The sequence below is a fragment of the Tigriopus californicus genome, chromosome 7, assembly GCF_007210705.1.
Source record: "Tigriopus californicus strain San Diego chromosome 7, Tcal_SD_v2.1, whole genome shotgun sequence".
Taxonomy (NCBI): Eukaryota; Metazoa; Arthropoda; class Copepoda; order Harpacticoida; family Harpacticidae; genus Tigriopus; species Tigriopus californicus.
Window position 1 is genome coordinate 3,571,698 of NC_081446.1, and position 19,188 is coordinate 3,590,885.

Here is a 19,188-nt window from a genome sequence, read left to right on the forward strand (position 1 = left end):
TTCAATAACAAAGAATTGGCCCAATTGGCCCTTTGTTTGGTAGAGACTGAATGACAAAGCGCCCTCTCGAGTGCAGTTGATGGAACCTGCTGTTGATGGAAAAATACCTAAATCTAAGTTCTTTGTGGAGAAACCATCGATCGGCTTTAGGAAAATAATACGAGGGCTATGTCACTTATACCGGTACTCCCGGAATAGCTCTTGATATGTACAATATAGGGCAAACTTTATTCTTATGATTTTTTGACATAGTCATCTCTAATTTAAATACACTTATTACATTTTTTAACCCAACTCTCATATACAAATAAAAGCCCATTCTCTAAGAGCTGCCTCAACACCCCTTGTACGGCCAATTCAAGCTCATTTTGAGACCCAAACTGATGAAATTCACGATACCATGAAAAAACCTGATTAAGTGAAAGTGCAACTTCTCCATAGGCCTCTTGTAAAAATTTGAAGCATTCCGTCGAAGTTTTGCCCGATATTGCAAAAGATTTTGTTGTTGCATATTGATCTTCCATTTTGTTTCGCGGTACTTTTGTAAGGGATAGGCTGAATCATGGAGTATTTTGTTTGCTATGCGAAAATAAAGTGTTGCCATTCAAAAATATCTTTCAATGCCTACTGACCATATTTCAATATCTTAAAAAACACATTATATATGAACTGAGTACCGGTTTAGATGACATACCCCTCGTACCTTAAAAAGAGTAAGGATGTTGTGAAAACAAGTATGATTTATCTTTTTGAAGTGAATGTACCCACAAATGTTGAATATCATTGAGATATGGAACGTTGAGGTCTACAGCATTCATGAACATTCAGAGGATTTCCCAGTTTCGTTAGACTAATCCATGGCTTATTCCAAAGGGATTGTTCACCATTTTTCTTTGAATACGTCTATTATTCTACATATAGACTTCCTGGGTGTAGCAGATCATAAAATATTTCAAGTCAAATATTTGTCAGATAAAAGAGCCAGCAGATGAACGAAAATGGCGAGTTTATTTGAATTAAACTTTGAGCTAACTCTGAATTTGTCCATAACCTCTGGGCCATAGACACAAACCAAATCAGTTTCACCTTTTTTTTACATTTTAAGAACATAAGAATTACTCTGCCACCTCATGTATCTCCCTCTCACGAGACATCCTCTCGTCAAAAGAGACTTCAATTAAAAACATTTCTTCCGATATAAAAATGTTTTATTCGAAAGCTGGAAGTGCTTTTTGATCATTATCTTCTCAACAAAGTCAAGGCTGGTGTCTGATTTGAAAAGAAAACCTAAAGATTGAACGAGATATTTTTGAAAATACGTATGTTGAGGTAAAAACACTTTTTTTGTGTGTTCCATGCGGCAAGAAAAAACTTGGCACATACGTCGTTTAAGGAATGTCTCAATATAAAGAGCTTGTAAACTCGGATCCAAGATCCAAGAGCTCCTTCAGGCGCTCTAGAAATGCCATTAGAATACACCCAAAGGACTCTTAATGGCATTTTTTGAACGTACATTAATCCCTGAGTTTTTTCATTTTTTGTGGTTGGTGATCTCTTTGGTCGGAGTCCTTGTGAGTAAGGAGCATATCGACGACTTTTTGTCGATTTGAAAAAAAACCATGGGTATTGCTCAAAAGCGCAAAACTAACTATAAAATTATAATCCACGTTTCACCCTTGCTCTCCAGGTTTGAGTTTTATTATGATTTATAACTGAGCAATTATATCTTTACAAGCATTTTAAATGTTGCTATCTTTAACCGTATTTTCACAACCCTTAAGTTCTACGTTTAAGTCGAGATTACAATTATTGGCTCAAATAAATGAGCGAAAGATGAGGATTCTCGCATGTTTAATCGATTTTGAACCATAATTTCCGTCTGAATCAATCGGAAGATGAAAGCGAGTCATATTAAAAAAAAGCAAAAATATGGCCAATAAAAATGGGCTTCGTGCAGCAACGAGATCGATCGTGACAACATTACACTTATCCATAGACCACTGAAAATTATGGACGTATCTCGATGGCCAAGACTAGTCATCAGGGCTGCATCATTAGTTTTGGCATGTTGCAGGTTCGCCCTGTCCATAGCTTTCTTGAAGCTCAAGTAAACGCAATCTTCAACATATGCCTGACATCTTGACTAACAAATCGGACCAAAGTTTCCACAGACAGCCTAAAGGTAATTGGGGCTGAATTGGCTTTTTGTTATGACTAGTCTTGGTCGAGGTACGTCCATAATTTTCAGTGGTTTATGACTTATCCAACAAAAAGTTTAGGTGAGTGTTCCTTTTGATATGACCAAAGCATGAGCCATCAACCTGCCTACCCTGCCTTAAATTTGCCATGGTAGTTGGTCACACCTAAAGACGCCATCAAGCGGGATGTAAGGTGACCACTTTTTGTGCACTTGAAGGTATCTCGATATTCAAGTACTTGACTTACACGAGGACGTGGTAGGTGGCGGCCGTTCTTCCCGTGGGCCGCTCAAGGAAGTTGTAGAGCTTGGCCTGGAGCTTGCGGTACTTGACATCTCTCCGATTTGACCTGTAGTTAATGGGCTTGCCCAAGAGACTCATCCGGGGGTTAACCAAACGACTCGAGGAGGACGCCCCGCCGTTACGAGTGTCCTTGTCATTGAGCTGAAGGCTGAAACGACAAAAAATCACGAGTTCACAATATGACGCAAACACTTCGACTCAGTTTGACGAGCAAGTGATTAAGTTCAAATAGTGAATGAGTCGAATCCTGCATTCAGAAAAGAGGGAAGTTTCCTATTTGCAATGGGAGGTATCCTTTCCCAAGAGATTCTAGATCAAGAATTGCCTCAGTAAACACCCTGGCATCTTCCAGGGAATAGAAATCTCATTTCTCGACTTTATTATGTCTCAGCCAATGGAATTCACCTTGAGAAAAAATGGAGGGGGGGCACAATCTTTGCTGAGCACTCCCTCATGGGTAATGTATGGCATAATGTGAACTTTTCAATTTCGAGGAACCTTTGAATTGACATTAAGTATTTTTCCCTTGATAGTTGCTGGGAACGTGAAATGATGACGTCACATCCTTCATGGAGAAACTGAATCCACTAATCAACAAGATGAGCAAATGCCCACCTACTAGCTTGATTCATATTTTAGATCTCTTAATAAAGCAAAATATTCCGACACACAGAAGAGTACTTGTCTTGTACAGTGCAATTGCCTTTCACGGTTCCCAACGTGATCGATTGGGTATGACAATTAGGAGGATGGATCAAGTAGATTATAGGTGACATTTTATCTTTACGACTCTCGCCGATCTGCATACCAAGTTATGACAGTGCTCTTGTCAGTGAATGTTACAAAGGAACTCCTTACTGTTGTGGAAGAGTGTCTGGGCGGATCACAATGGTGCACATTCACACGTCTGGCCTTTTTGAGTCACTTCACATAATTTTTCGGATGTTCCAAGTCAGACCTCGCCCCCAAAGCCAATAAGCAACGGCAGACGACGGGAACTTAAGTAATGAATTAATCCGCGCTTGGACATTACCATGGCACTTGCCTATTGGAAACCCATTATCAGGCCTGGAGAAGGCTTCGCAAGACAAAAGACACTCGGTCTTGGCTCGGTCTTTGGTAGACTAATGAAACCAGTTCACACCGTTGAATCGGTAGTGAGTTCGAACAAACTATGGAGAGGCGCTCTGGCGGCACGCTCAATTGGAACAAAAACATAAATAACCTTCTCTGCCTATCAGTTAGAGACTAAATGTGGGACTGGCTCTTGTCCTCCGTGCCTCGAGTCCTCGCAGGAATCCGTCTTCTTTTACTTTTTCGACCCTTTATACACCGTGTCGACATTCGACAATGAGCCCTTCCGTATGTAGTAGTGGTAGTAGTAGTAGTAGTAGGCGGTGACTCCTCACTCCATATTCTCTGTTCTACAGGGACCCAGGGAAGTCATACTTCGTACACCCTGGTATACCCAATGGTTGAGCAATGGAGAGCGAGAAAGAGAGAGAACCTCACCGACGCCAAGAACAAGGAGGAACAAGTACGTCGAAAGAGGATGAAAGAGCGAGTGAGAGGAGAAAGGGAACCACGCTCCAACATCCAAGTATGTTCCAGTTCCACTCGCATATTTCCTTCCCGCTCTTGCTGGGGGACAACTACTCAATTGCGTGATCACGCTTAAACTTCATTGGATGGAATTGACATGATGAGTTCCATGGGAGGTGGGTGAGGTTAGATGCTTACAAAGATGTGATATTTAGTTACAGGTGCTAAATAAGTTTTATTGAAATAATCTTGTCAAATTAATTCAATTATCAACTACAAATGAGCTAACGTCATCTGCATGGCTCATGCTTTAAATGAGTGTTGATTTGTCACGTAATATGAAAGCTTGAAAGAACCGGCCATCACGTCTGCCAAGAGATTATTTTTCTTCTCGAACCCAACTGGAAAAAGGCATGTCCAGAATGGTAGCAGTCCTTCTTCCGAGCTGCATTCCAATGGATCCAGAAACCCAAGATATTGAAATTGACGTGTGAGGAAGGGAATCAATTTCATTTGTTTTTTAACCCCTACCGAAACCCTTGGTGATTGACTCATTTCACTCGTTCATTTTTAGTATTTCTTTTTTACTAAAGAACCCTGAGCTAAACCCTACCGGCAAACAACCTTGAAGTAGCCATATCCAATTTGATCGGCCTCTTTCTAATGACTCAGCAATTTGGCCTCAATCGTATTCATGCCTTCCAGGATTTTCATTTTGGCCTCGACTAAAGGTTCTGGCGGCTGGGGCTGTTAACGAGTCCTAAAAAATAACTCGAGGCTCACGGTTCTTTCAAAAACAAGAAGTGTTAGACCATGAGTCACGAGCCTATAGCATAAAATTACTGATTATCGAGCTTAAGTACAAAAAAGGAATGAATGAGATCGGCCTTTTTCAAATGAAGGTTGACCCTTGATGAGGATGCTCCTTTCAGTTAAAGCTATGGGCGTTTGTGGCGTCGACATCCAAGGATTCACAGAGAAAGGGAAAATATTGAAATGCTTGGTTAGATACCTAAGATCGAGAACCAAATATCAAACTATCCTAAATTTCTGAAAAATATGAAATGACTCGAGTCGAACGAGTCATCTCCATCAATGTAGCCCTAGTTCTGGTCGACATTTCCTAAATGGCTCCCGTAATGTGCATTCAGAAGCCCCTAAATTAGAGAGTGTCAATTGGAACTTTCTCATACCAGTCTCGTCACCCAAAATAAATCATGTTCGGTCACCTTTCAAAATGGAAATGTTGAGATTAGGCATTACGTTCGCACGTGAATACCACTAGTCACCATGTTCCTCACTCACTTATTCCCCTTTTCTGCTCCAAATTGAATTTCTTGGACCATGGTCCAAAAATCTGAATTTTCTTTCAACCTTTTTTGGCTGACTTTCTTCTTACCAATGGTCTTTTGTATTGCTTAAGTGTGAAGTGACCCTGACATGAAGTGATAAAATGTTCGCTACACCACAGACTGGGGATCAAAGAAGGATGCAGACAATGAGAGATGAATATGTAGAACTTAGGCCGCCATGGTTTAAAAGATATTCCAAAAGCATGTACTATCAAGTATACTCAAGCGAAAATCTTTGAAGCACCAAGCAATATGTTTGCTAGGCAATGTCGCTGACTCTGATTGGAAAAGAAATATAGCTTGACAAATATTTGGGAGATGAGCGGAAACAAATTAATGGCATTCAGATATCAGTTTTTGCGCAACTCTGTTATTTTTTGTAGTTTTCGATTAGTTCCATGTTGGTTTTGACAAAATTTTGTTCTGGAAATATGCATAAGTAAATTAGGAAGCCAACGGTATCCTAAACCTGATTTCATTTTCTATCTAAGTTAGATAACCTTGTTATTGACGGTTAACAATCATAGAGAATGGCTTAAACACTTTTAATTATCTCAAATTTTCATTGATTTAGTCTTCTGACATGACTTACTGAGGAGCTTTGGAACGAAATTCAAAGCTTCGAGAAAAAGGCACTACAACATTAATATTCTAATAAAATAAGAGCCTACCCATAATCAAAACCAACAGCTGTACCATTTTGAAGATGATAAGTTTTTCTGGACTCTAAAAATATTTTCGCGTTATTTTTGCCAGCATCATTATAATTATTGTGTTCCAACTCAGACATTTTATAATACGTTTTAAGGCCGCTGTAAAGTACAATTTTGGCAAATCTCTTCTAACAATGGAGGCCACTGGTTTAATCTCCTGTAACCTTGGTTTCATTCGTAGTAAGTGCCATTCGACCTTTATTTTTCTCGCCGGTTTCCATGGCAAATATGTCGTTCAGAAACCATTGACAAACTAGCGCTTTTGGCAATGGGACAAGAAATCCTCTGATATTAATTACTGCGGCAAATTGTGGACCTCTCTGACTTTTGGTATTTGATAAAGAATTCTTGCTAATATAAAAGGCAGGCGGATGATACAATTTATGTCCCTAGATAAAACTATTGTAAGGAATGTGGAATTCACTTTGCAATGAAACGGGCAGCATAACCAATTATTCCCTCTGTGGGACACTGCACATCAACTCAAGGTCTTGATTGTATACATTTAAGCGACATGTTAGTTTCTATGAACAGCTGACATTTCAATTAAATAAAAAAAAAAACCTTTCATCCCTTTTTTCATGGTTCTTGGGCAAATGAGTAGAGAAGGTCGATGAATTTCAACATTATTTGTCCCATTCCTTTATTTTTTCTTCTTGATATCTTTTTAGTGACCGGTCCAATTGTGGGCAAATTACATTTTAATCATAGATTACATTTTTTATCAATAATCCGATTCTTGTCAGGCAGGACACCCGAAAAGAAGACTTAAAAAGTCATTATAATCGGTTTAAGATGGCAGATATTCCCGCTAATAGGCACAATCATTGGGAGGGCAGTCAATATTTTACGTAGCTTCCCAGCCATTTACTGGGATAAAAAAAATATGGGTACTTTGAAAAAATCAGAATGCCAAAAGAATCAAGCACATACTCGAATGACCGACCAATTAATTTATTGATCAAAAAGGGTATGATATACCTTGAAACACACTTAATGGTTATGAAGGTTTGAGTGAATCCATTATCTTCTTACGACCAGTGTCAAACACCGTGTTATGGGTCGTCTGGGCAATCTTAGGCGGCTGTTAATAGGTGGGGCCGTTACTTGTCTTGTTTGCTATTTTTAACACTATCACGACCTGAATTATGAATGTTATAGTTTTGAATCAAAGCATAGGCTCCTAGGTGCACATATCATTCAAAAAATATCAGTTACTGGTCCAAAAATTTATCTGCCTCAATCACTTTAAACCTGTTAAATCGACAGAACAGAGCCCAATTTTTGAAAGCGTACGAGTGAATCTTAAATCGAGAAAAGGTCGCACTATGCTACATGAGTTGGATATTTTCTCAATCTAAGATTCACTCCTTGGCTTTAAAAAAACTGGGCTGCCGCTCGAGATAGTGCGAACTAGAGACGATCTGAGGCCTGATTTTTTGAAGCTCTTACCTCGGAGTTCAGGGCTTGGACGCTAACCGGTATGAACATACACTGTCGAAAGCGGTGAGCGGATGCTCATTCTGGGCAACGTCAAAGCCATAGCTCAGAGGTATGTACGAGCGTTTAAAAAACTCGCCTCAGGTCAGATGACTTCAAAAACTTAAACTTGAAATGAAGAGATCTGGCTGGGGGGCAAGTAATTGATATTTTTTTTATTGAAGTGTGTGCCTAGGTGTTTATATTTTGAATCAAAACTATAACGTCAGTAATTCATGTCTTGGTAGTTTCAAAAAAATGCAAAAAACAAGTAACGGTCCAAACTAGGGCATCTATAGTCCAAACTAGAGCCACTATAGCCCAAACTAGTCCCAGCCGCCTAACTACCTAAACGGCCAATGACACGTTGTTTGACGCTTTCGGTAAGAAGATAACCTAACCTAAAAATCCTAAACCTTCAAAATCATCCTTTTTGTTAAACACGTTATTTCTGTTTGTATATAATCTTTGGTGGCTTGACATTTTTTTGGTATGCAGCACTGTTAAAATCGTTTAACACCTGGTTACATTTTGATATCTTCTGAATGATGTTGCTAAACAGCTAATGAATAGCTTTCAAAATCGAATACAAAATGCGAAAGCCACAAATAAAATCTTTGAATGTTTCTTCAAATCCATTTTAAAGTTTATTTTATAACGTTTTCATCAAGGAACTAACTCGTAGTCTTTTTATTTCCTTAAAATTTTAATTTCAAAAGTATCTTTCAGCATGGCGACACTAATTTCGAGCCAATGAATGACTTAGAGGATATTTGATTTGGTATCAGATCCTCCAGATCAAAGACATTTAATTGTATGGGAGAATTATAGAAGTGAAATGAAGTTTTATTATTGGTTCAATTCTAGATCAACTGTTTTCCATTTTAGACCAAGCAAAACAAACAATATCACTGACGGGACTTATCACCTAGTATTTTAGGGATAAGGCCAATGTACATAACAGGTTGTGTTCCAAACATGGTAGATGGCGCTGAAACACGATCATGGAAACGAAAGGAAACGAAACACTCGCGCCACACAGAAGAGCAAAGCGTACCTTTGGAACATTTAAAACCAGGCACTCCTTAAAATGATAACAACACTTAAGACATCAACAACTAATTTCGTGGACTACAGATGATCAATATGGCAATAACCGATTCATAAAAGTGGTCACGGCTTGAAACGAACGGTATTTGGAACACATATGTAGGGGCAAACGAGGAACAGCTTGTCATGACACGGATGACTAGTTGTTTCGAGCTCCTAATTTCTTTGAGATACCTGGCGACGATAACAACAACAACAACAACATCAACAACAGGAACACAACAACAAGGAGCACTTTAATTGCGTCCTATTACCTCATAACGACTGTCATGCTCAACATGTGAGGGCATAATTTACAAGATCCCAATTAACTTCCCTAAAATGGGACCTTCATGTGTTTGCTCGACACTTCGTCGTAAAAGAATTTGCTCTCGCGGAAGATAACGAAATTTGACCGCTAATTGGCATGTGCCACGTTCTTCTTGAGCACAAAATGGAGCATGAACCAAAAAATAGGATGTTACACAACTCATTTGGTACAGTAATGTCTGGATTTGGACCCTTTCAGGACCGTTTTCGCATATTTTCTTTAATAATAGCATAAACGGTTGCCATGAAGTTTGCAAAGACGAGCTTTTACTTTTCGGAATTAGATTTTGGAGTTGGAATCAAAATGACATCTCATTGCAAGCGCTGTGGCAAAAAGAAAAGTTTTCCTCTGGTTTTCACCATGGATTTATAAAAAGTCAACGCAGACAGCAAAAACACGGGACAACAAAAATGCATTTTGTACCAAAAGTCAACTCAGTGACTGTGCAGCACTTCCGAACGCTTTTGCATTACTCAAAACATAAGTCAAAATTCAGCTTAACGTAGCGCATATACATATGTGTTTAATCGGTTTAATCACATAAACTCAAATGTTTTGGGTAACCATTTTTGTATTAAATGTCTACTACACATTGATCCCGGTTCGGATCCGACTAGAAAATGGCAATCGAGCACATATCTATCATGTCTAAGTAAAGAAGGCTCAAAGGACCTTTCAATGTCTGGTGAAAGGAATGCACTTGACGCTAATCCCCAAAGTATGAGGAAGACACAACCTGTCGAAGGTCGCCATTCCTCTTTAAATGATAGTAATCTGTACTTTGTCCAATCTATCTTGCTCTACACGGTGGTTCCCACTACACTTGAAAAGATTATGCTCAAATGCCAAGACTTCTAGTTGCCTTTTTTCATAGTTTAAACAAAATAAGGACCAACTTTAACAAACTATGCATCATTAAAAGTAGATCTTATAAGTATATTAATCCACTGAAAACCTATTAGAAGATCGTATGTTTTAAACTCGTTATTGAAACACATGGTGAGCATCCTTAGTTACGCCTTTAATCAAAATTTCATAAAAATCCATGGAACAGACTCTGACATATTACCTTTCAAAAGTTGTGATTTTCACCGAATTTGGCTACAAAATGCTCTGGTTATACCTTATACAAATATAATGTGCTTTTTCAAAGTCCTAAAAATGAATGAAAATGTTCCACTTTTCAAAAGTATGCAGAAAAAGCAAAAAATAGTTGATAATATCACTTTAAATTACTTAAAATAAATAATTCATAACTATGATATCATAATCGTCAACCATGAGTTCATTTCTTTGTTATCTTGAAGTTTAAGGCATTTTTTATAACCATTTAATGAAAAAGTTATTGGTACGTAGAAAATAATCTGAGCAAAAAGTGACAGATACGAAAATTAAACTGGCAAATGTATCCTTGTAAAATTTCAACCACATGATTGGCTAGTCTAGCTTTCTAAGTTTAAGAAAAGGAATTGGAAATTTCGAATCCCGAGTAGATTTTAGGTGCCAATATTAATTAATTTTAGGTTTTAGGGCTATATTTATGAAAATGAAAGAATATCATTTATTTTCATACCATCATAAAGGCACATAATTTGTTTTTTTGCAATTAAGTAAAGTAAGTTTAGGTCATTTTTCGATCTTTTTTATAGCAAAATGCAACTTTTAAAGTGTAATAACTAAGCATGTGCTAAATAGATACTGATGAAATTTTATGTCAGTGCATAACTAAGAGTTCTGATAACATTGTTTGATTAGGCTTTCCACAACCGTACTTGAAAATGTTTTAAGTGCATTAACATACTAATATGAGCTACCTTTAAAGATAATTATTGAACAAAAAATGTTCCTTTTGTTTCTTTAGCAAAGAAAATGGCAACTAGAAGGCTTGGCATTTGCGCAAGCACATAATCAGGAATTACTACCACCGTGCCTAGTCAACATGGCACAAATTTGTACTCTATCGAGGATCCAATCGTCATTCCTGCAGATGATCATATCAACTGTGTCAACACCTCCTTTCAACCATGAAATGTAATATGAAAGATACTGCACTATGACGCGCAAATGTTCTCACATGAGTAGCCTCGTTATTGCCGAACCTTTGGCCTTTATTCTATAACTTGTATTTGTAACAGGAAAACCTCATTTACATACTGTGATACTGTGTTCCATGTAGGATCAACTTTTACCGGCGAATGTGGCAATCAATGGATGTACATGTTTTGGCCTTTCGTGGCCTTTCGCGGCCTTGAATCTCAATCAAACCTAATCAAAGACCGGACTCACACAACAAGCATTCCCTCGGTAAAAGGACTCTTTGATGTGGCACCAGCCACTCGTTTGTCTGAACAAGTTCATTCTGGTCTGTCAGTTGGAAGTTGGAACACAGCCCCTAAAGGGGTCCAATATCTAACATTTGGAACACTCTCTGAACACCGATCATCGTGGAACATAAACAAGATTTTAACGCATATTCTACCCGAGAGGCAACGCAAAGGAGTTAGCTGGATTGAAAATATTCTACACCATCTGCCTCTTACTAACTAGGAAGATAGCTCAATGAATCTTTTCAAGTTCGAAGCATAAGGGATGAAAAAATCCCGTTGTTCCAAGATCGCATCGAAAGCTGGGCTCAACTCAAATCCGGCTAATTGGCTATTCAAGAACGCTGCAAGGATCTTGGAAGCGAAACTATTGATTACCGATACGAAATCCAAGCCTGGAGATCACGATCCCAGTCGTTCCTTCAAAGTGAAGGAGTAAGAGGAAGAGGAGAGGAAGGAAGCAATTCCTTTTTCCGCACGTCAATCACTACGAATTGATGCCATGATAGGCCTTGCTTGATTGCACGGAAAGGTGGGCGGAAAGGACCCGTACCTTGCATCGGATAAATTTCAGTACTGTAACGAGAATACTAGAATACAATCGTCGCTATTCATTCCCGGAATGTCAGATAAATTAAAGATATTGGGAAGTGTCTTCATGTAAAATGTCAAGCACGTCGATCCTGAAGAACTACTTTCAAATTCAATTTCATTTTTCTTTCAGATCGAAAACGAAGTTAGTAAAGCATGAAAGAGAACCATTCTCAGAAGAATCATTTGCATGAATGAACAAATAACTATGAATATGCTTTCGAACAAAAAATAAGGTAACCGACAACTACGTCTTTGATATTAGTCTTACATACACGTATCTACTACAGATTTGTTCATCTCCCTCTCCTTTTAGCTCTTTTTGCTAAGGAATAAGATCATTATGCAATGCTCGATAAAATGAAGTTATCGCATATATATGATTATCGCAATATCCAATCTTAATGAATTTTTATAGTGTTGACCAAAGTAAGTCTTTGAACAATTGGATGGTTGCATTTTGCACATAATGTTTCCATAGTCAATTCCGATTCGGATCTGTAATAATGCACGGCTACTTCTTTCAAAGTGGACTTTCAACTCATTTATAAAGGGAAGATCCAAAATTTTATCATTCATCTTTTTTTTCCGAAACGTATTCAACCCATCCCTCCCCCCATGTTTTCTTGTAGTTTATCCTTTCAGTAAGAAGTAGATAACAATCTTAACGCCAGATTAAATGGTGAATACAATCTTGATGAACCAATTTGGAATCACACATCAATCTGTCCAAAGTTGAAAGCTTACTATCAACACGTAGTAAGTTCATGGAAGGCTCAAGTGAAAGGGTTGAATACATACTTGAACCAGGGATCCCAGAGAACGTATGTTTCGCTCATGGCCTCGAAAGATTATTCACCTAGAAGGTTCACCATTGTTAGAAGTGAACTTGCGAAAAGTCGTCAAGGAGCACTTGCGGAGTTTTAGCCATGACTTTGAAATGAAAGGATTTTCAGTTTGTTTCCATTAAAGTGGTGAGTGCATTGGTGAGTCAGCCAAGAGTAGGGGAGTAGAGGAAGGCAAAAGCGCTCTTCAGTCTCTCCACAAAGCCCGCCTGACTCACGTCATCTGCCAACTTCGTGAACGTACGTCCTCGTCGGTCGTCTCTCCATCCAGTCAAGATCATTACCGGAACGCTTTCCGATCATCTCGCTTTATACTTGGAACTGGCAAGGACAAAAGAGTGGTCGTGGTTCAATCAGCCGGCATTGGAACACGCGTCTCTTGTCATGGCGAAGCAACTGGTCTCTCGATCCAGCCACCGACAGACCAAGTCCGCGTTTCCAAGTTCCAACCACGTTGTGAAAATATGACCTTCAACCCGAAGAAACTCTCTGGAGACACTCCGAACTACGATGAAGATCAAGCCAGCTAGAACAAGCTCATGGATCGGAGAGTTTTCAAATGGAACAATAACCAAGTGATTGAAAACTCGAGCAAACTAGCAGATCAAACCTTTCCTTGAGGCTTAAGGGATTATCGAGCACTTTGATCTGATTCGGGTAATTCCCAAGTTACTCATCTTGGTAAAATCAAGGTTCTTGTCACAAGAGAAATTCCCGTTGGAAAATGTGATGACTTGAAATTGATACATAAAAAACATGAAATGATAAATCACATTTTCTTTATTTATTCTAATCTTTCACAGTGGCTAAAAAGTCTGATTATGCTTCGAGAAAAACACCTGAAGATATCTTTCACAAACCTATTCAATGGAAATTAGGGCAGAACTTACTTGTATTTGAACGTAAATTAGGAAATAATCTACTGATTTGAATGGATTGAATGGTCATTTTTCATCAGTTTTGACGCCAAAATGCCCTCGCTATATCTGAACTCAAATCTCTGAAAAACTTATACCAAAATGCCAAGCTAGGTGTAGCACTTTTGATATTTGTAAAACGTACAGGGTGGCCGACGGAAACTTTTAAAGTAATTGAATTTCAATCTGCCGCGCTTATAGGACAGATAGCTCAGATCTGTCACGTGATATGAATAGCGAAATCTATTTTCTTTCAATAACAATTATTCAATATTTTTGTAATTTTAAAAATGAATTCGGAAATCGGAAGACGACAGCGCATTTCTGATTAGCTCGACGCCGGAATAGACAAAAAGGTGGTCCGGAACATCGTCGGGGGGTCCTTGCCCACCGTTTACAATGTTTTAAAGGCCAAAAATGGAGGAAATCGAATAGAGAGGAAGGCTGGAAGTGGTGGAAATGGTTTAAAACGAGATGAGGCTTTTTTGAAGACCTTGAAGGACAAGATGAGCCAGGACCCGACCGTTTCCATGAGGAGGCACACCACGGAGCTAAATGTGGCAAAGTTATGAACTGGTTGAAGCACAACCCATCCACCGTCAAGATTTTCTCGGACAAGAAGCTTTTTACAGTGGACCAGGTTTACAACCGTAGAAATGACCGATTCTTGGCTAGTTCAACTTCTGAGGTCAAGCAGTCTTCCGTACCAAACATCCGGCAGCCATAATGGTTCTGGGTGTCGTGGCCTCCGACGGGAAGAAGATGCCTCCCTACTTCTTCAAGGTGGGGGAGAAAATCGAGGCTGATGTCTACTACAAGGTACTGAGATACCACATCTTGCCCTGGTTGAAGGTAAATTACCCAGATGACAACTATGTATGGACCCAGGATGGAGCACCATGCCATACTCCCAAAATCAATCAGAAGTTCTGCAAGGCCAACATGGCCGCCTTCTGGCCAGCCAACTTTGGCCGCCCTCCTCGCCTGATCTGAATGTCTTTTGACTATTATGTCTGGGGCTACATGGAGAGGCTAACCAACACAATCCCCCACCCAAATGTCGACTCTCTGAAGGCCTCCATTGAGAAACACTTGGCCGAGATGCCCCCGAGCTCCATCGTGGAGGCCTGCGCCAGCTTCCGGCGTCGTGTAGCCGCAGTGATCTCGAGGTCAAGGGTGGCCATATTGAATGAATGAGCCCAACAATGTGCCAAATAAGTTTGAATAAATAAGATTTGTAAATAAATGGCATATAATGCCAATAATCGCAGCATATTGAAATTCATTATTTTAAAATTTTCCCTCGGCCACCCTGCATGTTCAAAAATTTGTATTTCCTGAACGCTTTAAGAATTGTCTTTGGATTTAAAGTGCTTTTGAGACTATTGAAGAAAAATCTTTTTTTCTTTTTGTCCGGACATTTGAGTTGGCACATGCAGGGGTCATTTTCGAGCTAAGAAGGATGAAGCTAGACCATCAAGTTCTGTATGACTTATAAATAAATTATATTCTAAGTGTGCTTCTAATTTCCACTAAATGGGTTTTGAAAAGATTTAGCTCGTAATATGGGTTATGCATGCCAGCTTTGAATCTGACCTAGAATTCCAAAGAGCAATGCAATCTAAAATCTTATGTTATGTATTGTGGTCTAGAAATATGCCAGGATGTGTTGGAGTATTTGTATCAAATATGGATAAGGCACTTTAATCAAGTAGGTTTAGGAATCGGGTCTGGCAAATCGAGGAATTGAATTCTCTGCTGTTTGAATCATTGATTTTGACCAACACTGTTTTGGAGTTTTGTCTCGCAAGTTAGCCAATCGTTACTTATTGGGTCAACAAGTCCAAAGGGAACAATATCAAAGAGTTCTAGAACAAAAACAGCCTCATACCATTGTTCTTGAAGCTCGCCATACCCTACAGCGACATTCTTCGTTCAAAATAAGGCCAACTACTAGCAGAAAACTTAACAAAGGTCCAGATGCCGCATCTGAATTCACCATCTTCCCTCCGAGACCAATATTTAATCCCCTGTTGTTCCACCGTTTTTGTTTTGCCTACGTAAATCCAGCGAAGAGAAAATTAAAAATAGAAGGCAATTCTAAGGAATGATGAACCGTTTATAATGTGATTGCTTGACCCTTTTTTGGATCCGAGAATGGGTGTCCTTGAAAAGGTGCTAAAAGGAAAAGGACCATCGTTTAGTTTTGCTTTCTCTCACAAGCCTTTAATGAAAAGCGGAACGGCGTATGATTGGCCAATCATTCGGTTTGACAAATCTAATAAAGCACTCTCTTGTCAATTCAATGGCCATGCTACAACTGTCGCATCAAAGGCCATTTTGAAAACAAGAGCATTTGCTACTCTACCCGTACATTGACCAAGATCAAAGCCGAAGATGATATTGCCAATATAAGTCTATATTACGTCTAGATACTCTTGAGTATCAACCTGGATGTTTTAAGCCCAGCCATGTCAGGCAGAGTGCGATTTTGGGTGGATGCAGTTGATTTTATGATCCACAGACTTTTGAAGCCAGTTCTGGAACTGCGAAACTTCTCGTATGTTTGAATTAGTTAACGGGCAAAAAACTATAAAATACAATTTAAAACAGTGTTAAAGACCAAATTTAACAAAAAATATGTAATATGTTTTAAGAGGCCACTAAGGTGCCCTTTCGCACGAAGTTATGTGAAATTGATTCAGTGATTCAGAATTCAATAAATATTTTTGAGAAACTTTCATTTTTTTATGTTTTTACTAAGAACATTGAGGATATGAGGGAGCTCTCGTATTGGGAGAGACTAAAGAGTTGGGACTGTACAGTGTTCAGAAAAGGTGCGAAAGGTATCTGATATTTTGTAAACAAATTCAAATGCATTCATGAGCTTTGTCCCAACCCAGGATTTAGGGTCAATTGTAGTGACCGTAGAGGCTTAACGTGCGTTTTGAGAGCACCTTCAAGCCCTCGAGAATCCAGGCCAGTTAAAACAATGAAGTCCAACCCTCTTCTTTCTCGAGCTCCTTCATTGTTCAATTTGCTGCCCTCAAATATTCGTAGGGAATACGTAGGCGTTGATCCAGTAGCCGGATTTATGTCAGACTTGGACAAGTTAATGACTAAAATTCCTGATCAACCTTATATTTAAGGATTAGCCAGATCAGCCAACTCCAATTTGTTGGTCGATCAAATAATATATTTTGAAATAAAAGTCAAGTAAAATGAATAATCTTCTCGTCTTGAACTGCTGGGATTCCAATCCCGGTAGCGGTAAGGAAGTCCATAAAGAAAAAAAAAGTGTTTACAATGGAATAAATTCCACTTTAAATCGTCACAAAATTTAATTAAGTACAAGAGAGATTGTTGTGATAATTTAGTACTGAAAAGTCTTATCAAAAGTCTGCCAAATTGCGATAAGGCACATTTTACAAAAAAAAGTTCCTCGAAAAATGAGCCTTGTAATGCCAAATTACTCAGCTGCTGCTTTATACATTTTCACATAACTTCGTGCGAAAGGGCACCTTAGTGGGCTCTTAAAACATATTAAATATTTTTTGTTTTATTTGGTCTTTAACAATGTTTTAAAGTGCATTATATAGGTGTTTTGCCCGTTAACTAACACAAACATACGAAAAGTTGTGCAGAATACTAAACCAATGCCAGAACTGGCTTCAAAAGTCTTTGGATCTTAAAATCAACTACATCCGTCCAGAATCGGACAGTGCAGGGCTGGGTGGGGTGCTTTCAAAATGAAAATGAATTCGTTTTATTTCTTTTTAGTTATTGTTGTAAAAGCTTTGGCTGCCAAAATTGAAATATGGTGTAGCTTTTCCAATTTGAATTCAATTTCTGCAACGGCATGCTTCATTTTGACGCAACCTAGGCCTACTGTAGGCCGATTTTGCATCCAAGAAATTTGAATCAAAACACTTCTAGAGGTTGAAAGTGGAACAAAGCTTTAGAGAGACTAGGTTGATGGATAGGCATGGTCTAGCATCTTTTTGATCTGCTTGGCGGTCTTCCCCGCCTTTGCGAGGTCGAAATTAGTATCACTCTGAACTTGGCACGGGTAGTAAATGGAAATGGTTTAGTCATGGTTAGCGGCAGCATAAATTAAATTGGCCAAAATAGGCCTTGCCAAATTTCAATCCTAGCAACCAAAGCTGTTACACCAATGGTGAAAAAGATGTAAAGCGAACGCATTTTGATTTTGAAAACACCTCGTACACATGGATTGCTTTTATTTCTTTTAGAGCACCCTGTACCTTTGTTTTAGGCCAACCACGACAATCAATTTGTGAGTAATAGCACACAAATAGTACCGAGGGCTTTGAAAGGTGTCTACACTCACTGAGGAACGTCTAAATTTTTACTGAATGAATCTCGCTTATTCTGGAAAAGACTATTTCAGTTGATTCGTTGACTTATCCATCAGTTTACCACTGTTTGACCATTTTTTCAAAATTTGCGGTAAACTTTTTTAGTCGTAACTATGAAGGAAAAAGCAAATGTTCAAAACTAGCTCTAATAGGAATGTAAATCTGGTCTCTATTTACAGCTTGAGAAGAGCAAACATGGCATGTTGAAAGGATAATAAATCAAACACCAGTTCAAGAAGCCAGAGCGCAATCAAGAAATTCTCAAATCTCATATGGAGTTGTCAGCTGTAGTGTACTTTTTAGAGAATGCAATCTAAATGCCTAAGATTGTTGCTGTGGTGTCTTCTTTCATCCCACGCGTTTTTATTGATCTCAAGTATGAACGTTCATAGCACAGTCTACTCGTGAAAACCCGTCTCTTGATGCGATCAAAACTAACTTAGACTTGCAGTTTTGCCACATAGAAACATTTAAGCGAATAAAGAAAAGAAAAACCGTGTCTAAAACAAGTCGCTCCAAAGGTTTTGTAGACTTCTAGTTCCTCGCCTGATAAAAAGAAAGAGATGTTAAGAATTTCTCTCTTTGATCCACGTTGACAGCCACTTTGCCTGAGAGAGGTTTTAAGTACACAGCTTCAAAAGTTACATTTACTAATGCGAAACCAACCCACTACTTCTCCAAATGGCCTTGCAACAACCGGCCTTAACTATCTGAAACGACCTTTTCCCAACCGTCACTTTGAAGCGAGCACTATAAATACTACAGACCAGTATAAAGGGCGCTTCATAATTGTGCCTCCTTAAACACATGTACAAGGCCATACAAGACTTCAACTTGAACAATATGACGTTGAAACAAACATCATTCATGAATATGTCTATCAAATTTCATCTATTTCTGAAGAGTAGTCTTGAAAACATCACTAAAATTGTAACATCCTGTCAAGGCCTTCTACCGGCAATTTTCGTTTTGTAATGCCAACATTAACGTAGATCTTCTCAATCTTCTTCTCGTTCATTGAGAATGTTGTGCCAAGTTTTTAACATTTTGCGGTAATTTTGCTAATATTTTCAAACAATTTGGCAAAAATAGATAATATATCTTTTCACGTGTCAAATCGTATTG

At 38.7% G+C, this 19,188-nt stretch overlaps 1 protein-coding gene across 14 annotated transcripts in view; it reads right to left on the reverse strand.

The window, feature by feature from the left end:
* The window catches only part of LOC131883214 (potassium voltage-gated channel subfamily KQT member 1-like), a 53,590-nt gene that overhangs the window by 21,531 nt on the left and 12,871 nt on the right, over positions 1-19,188 (reverse strand). For 13 of the 14 annotated variants that reach the window (XR_009373596.1, XM_059230614.1, XM_059230613.1 and 10 more), the window contains exon 2: positions 2,446-2,649. Coding sequence is in view for 13 of the 14 variants with exons in the window: in XM_059230614.1 (XP_059086597.1) it covers positions 2,446-2,649 (204 nt within the window). In the remaining variant the exon portion in view is untranslated. Of the gene's footprint in view, positions 1-2,445; positions 2,650-3,359; positions 3,982-19,188 lie in introns of those variants that run through there. The other variant, XM_059230617.1, reaches the window with a different exon arrangement.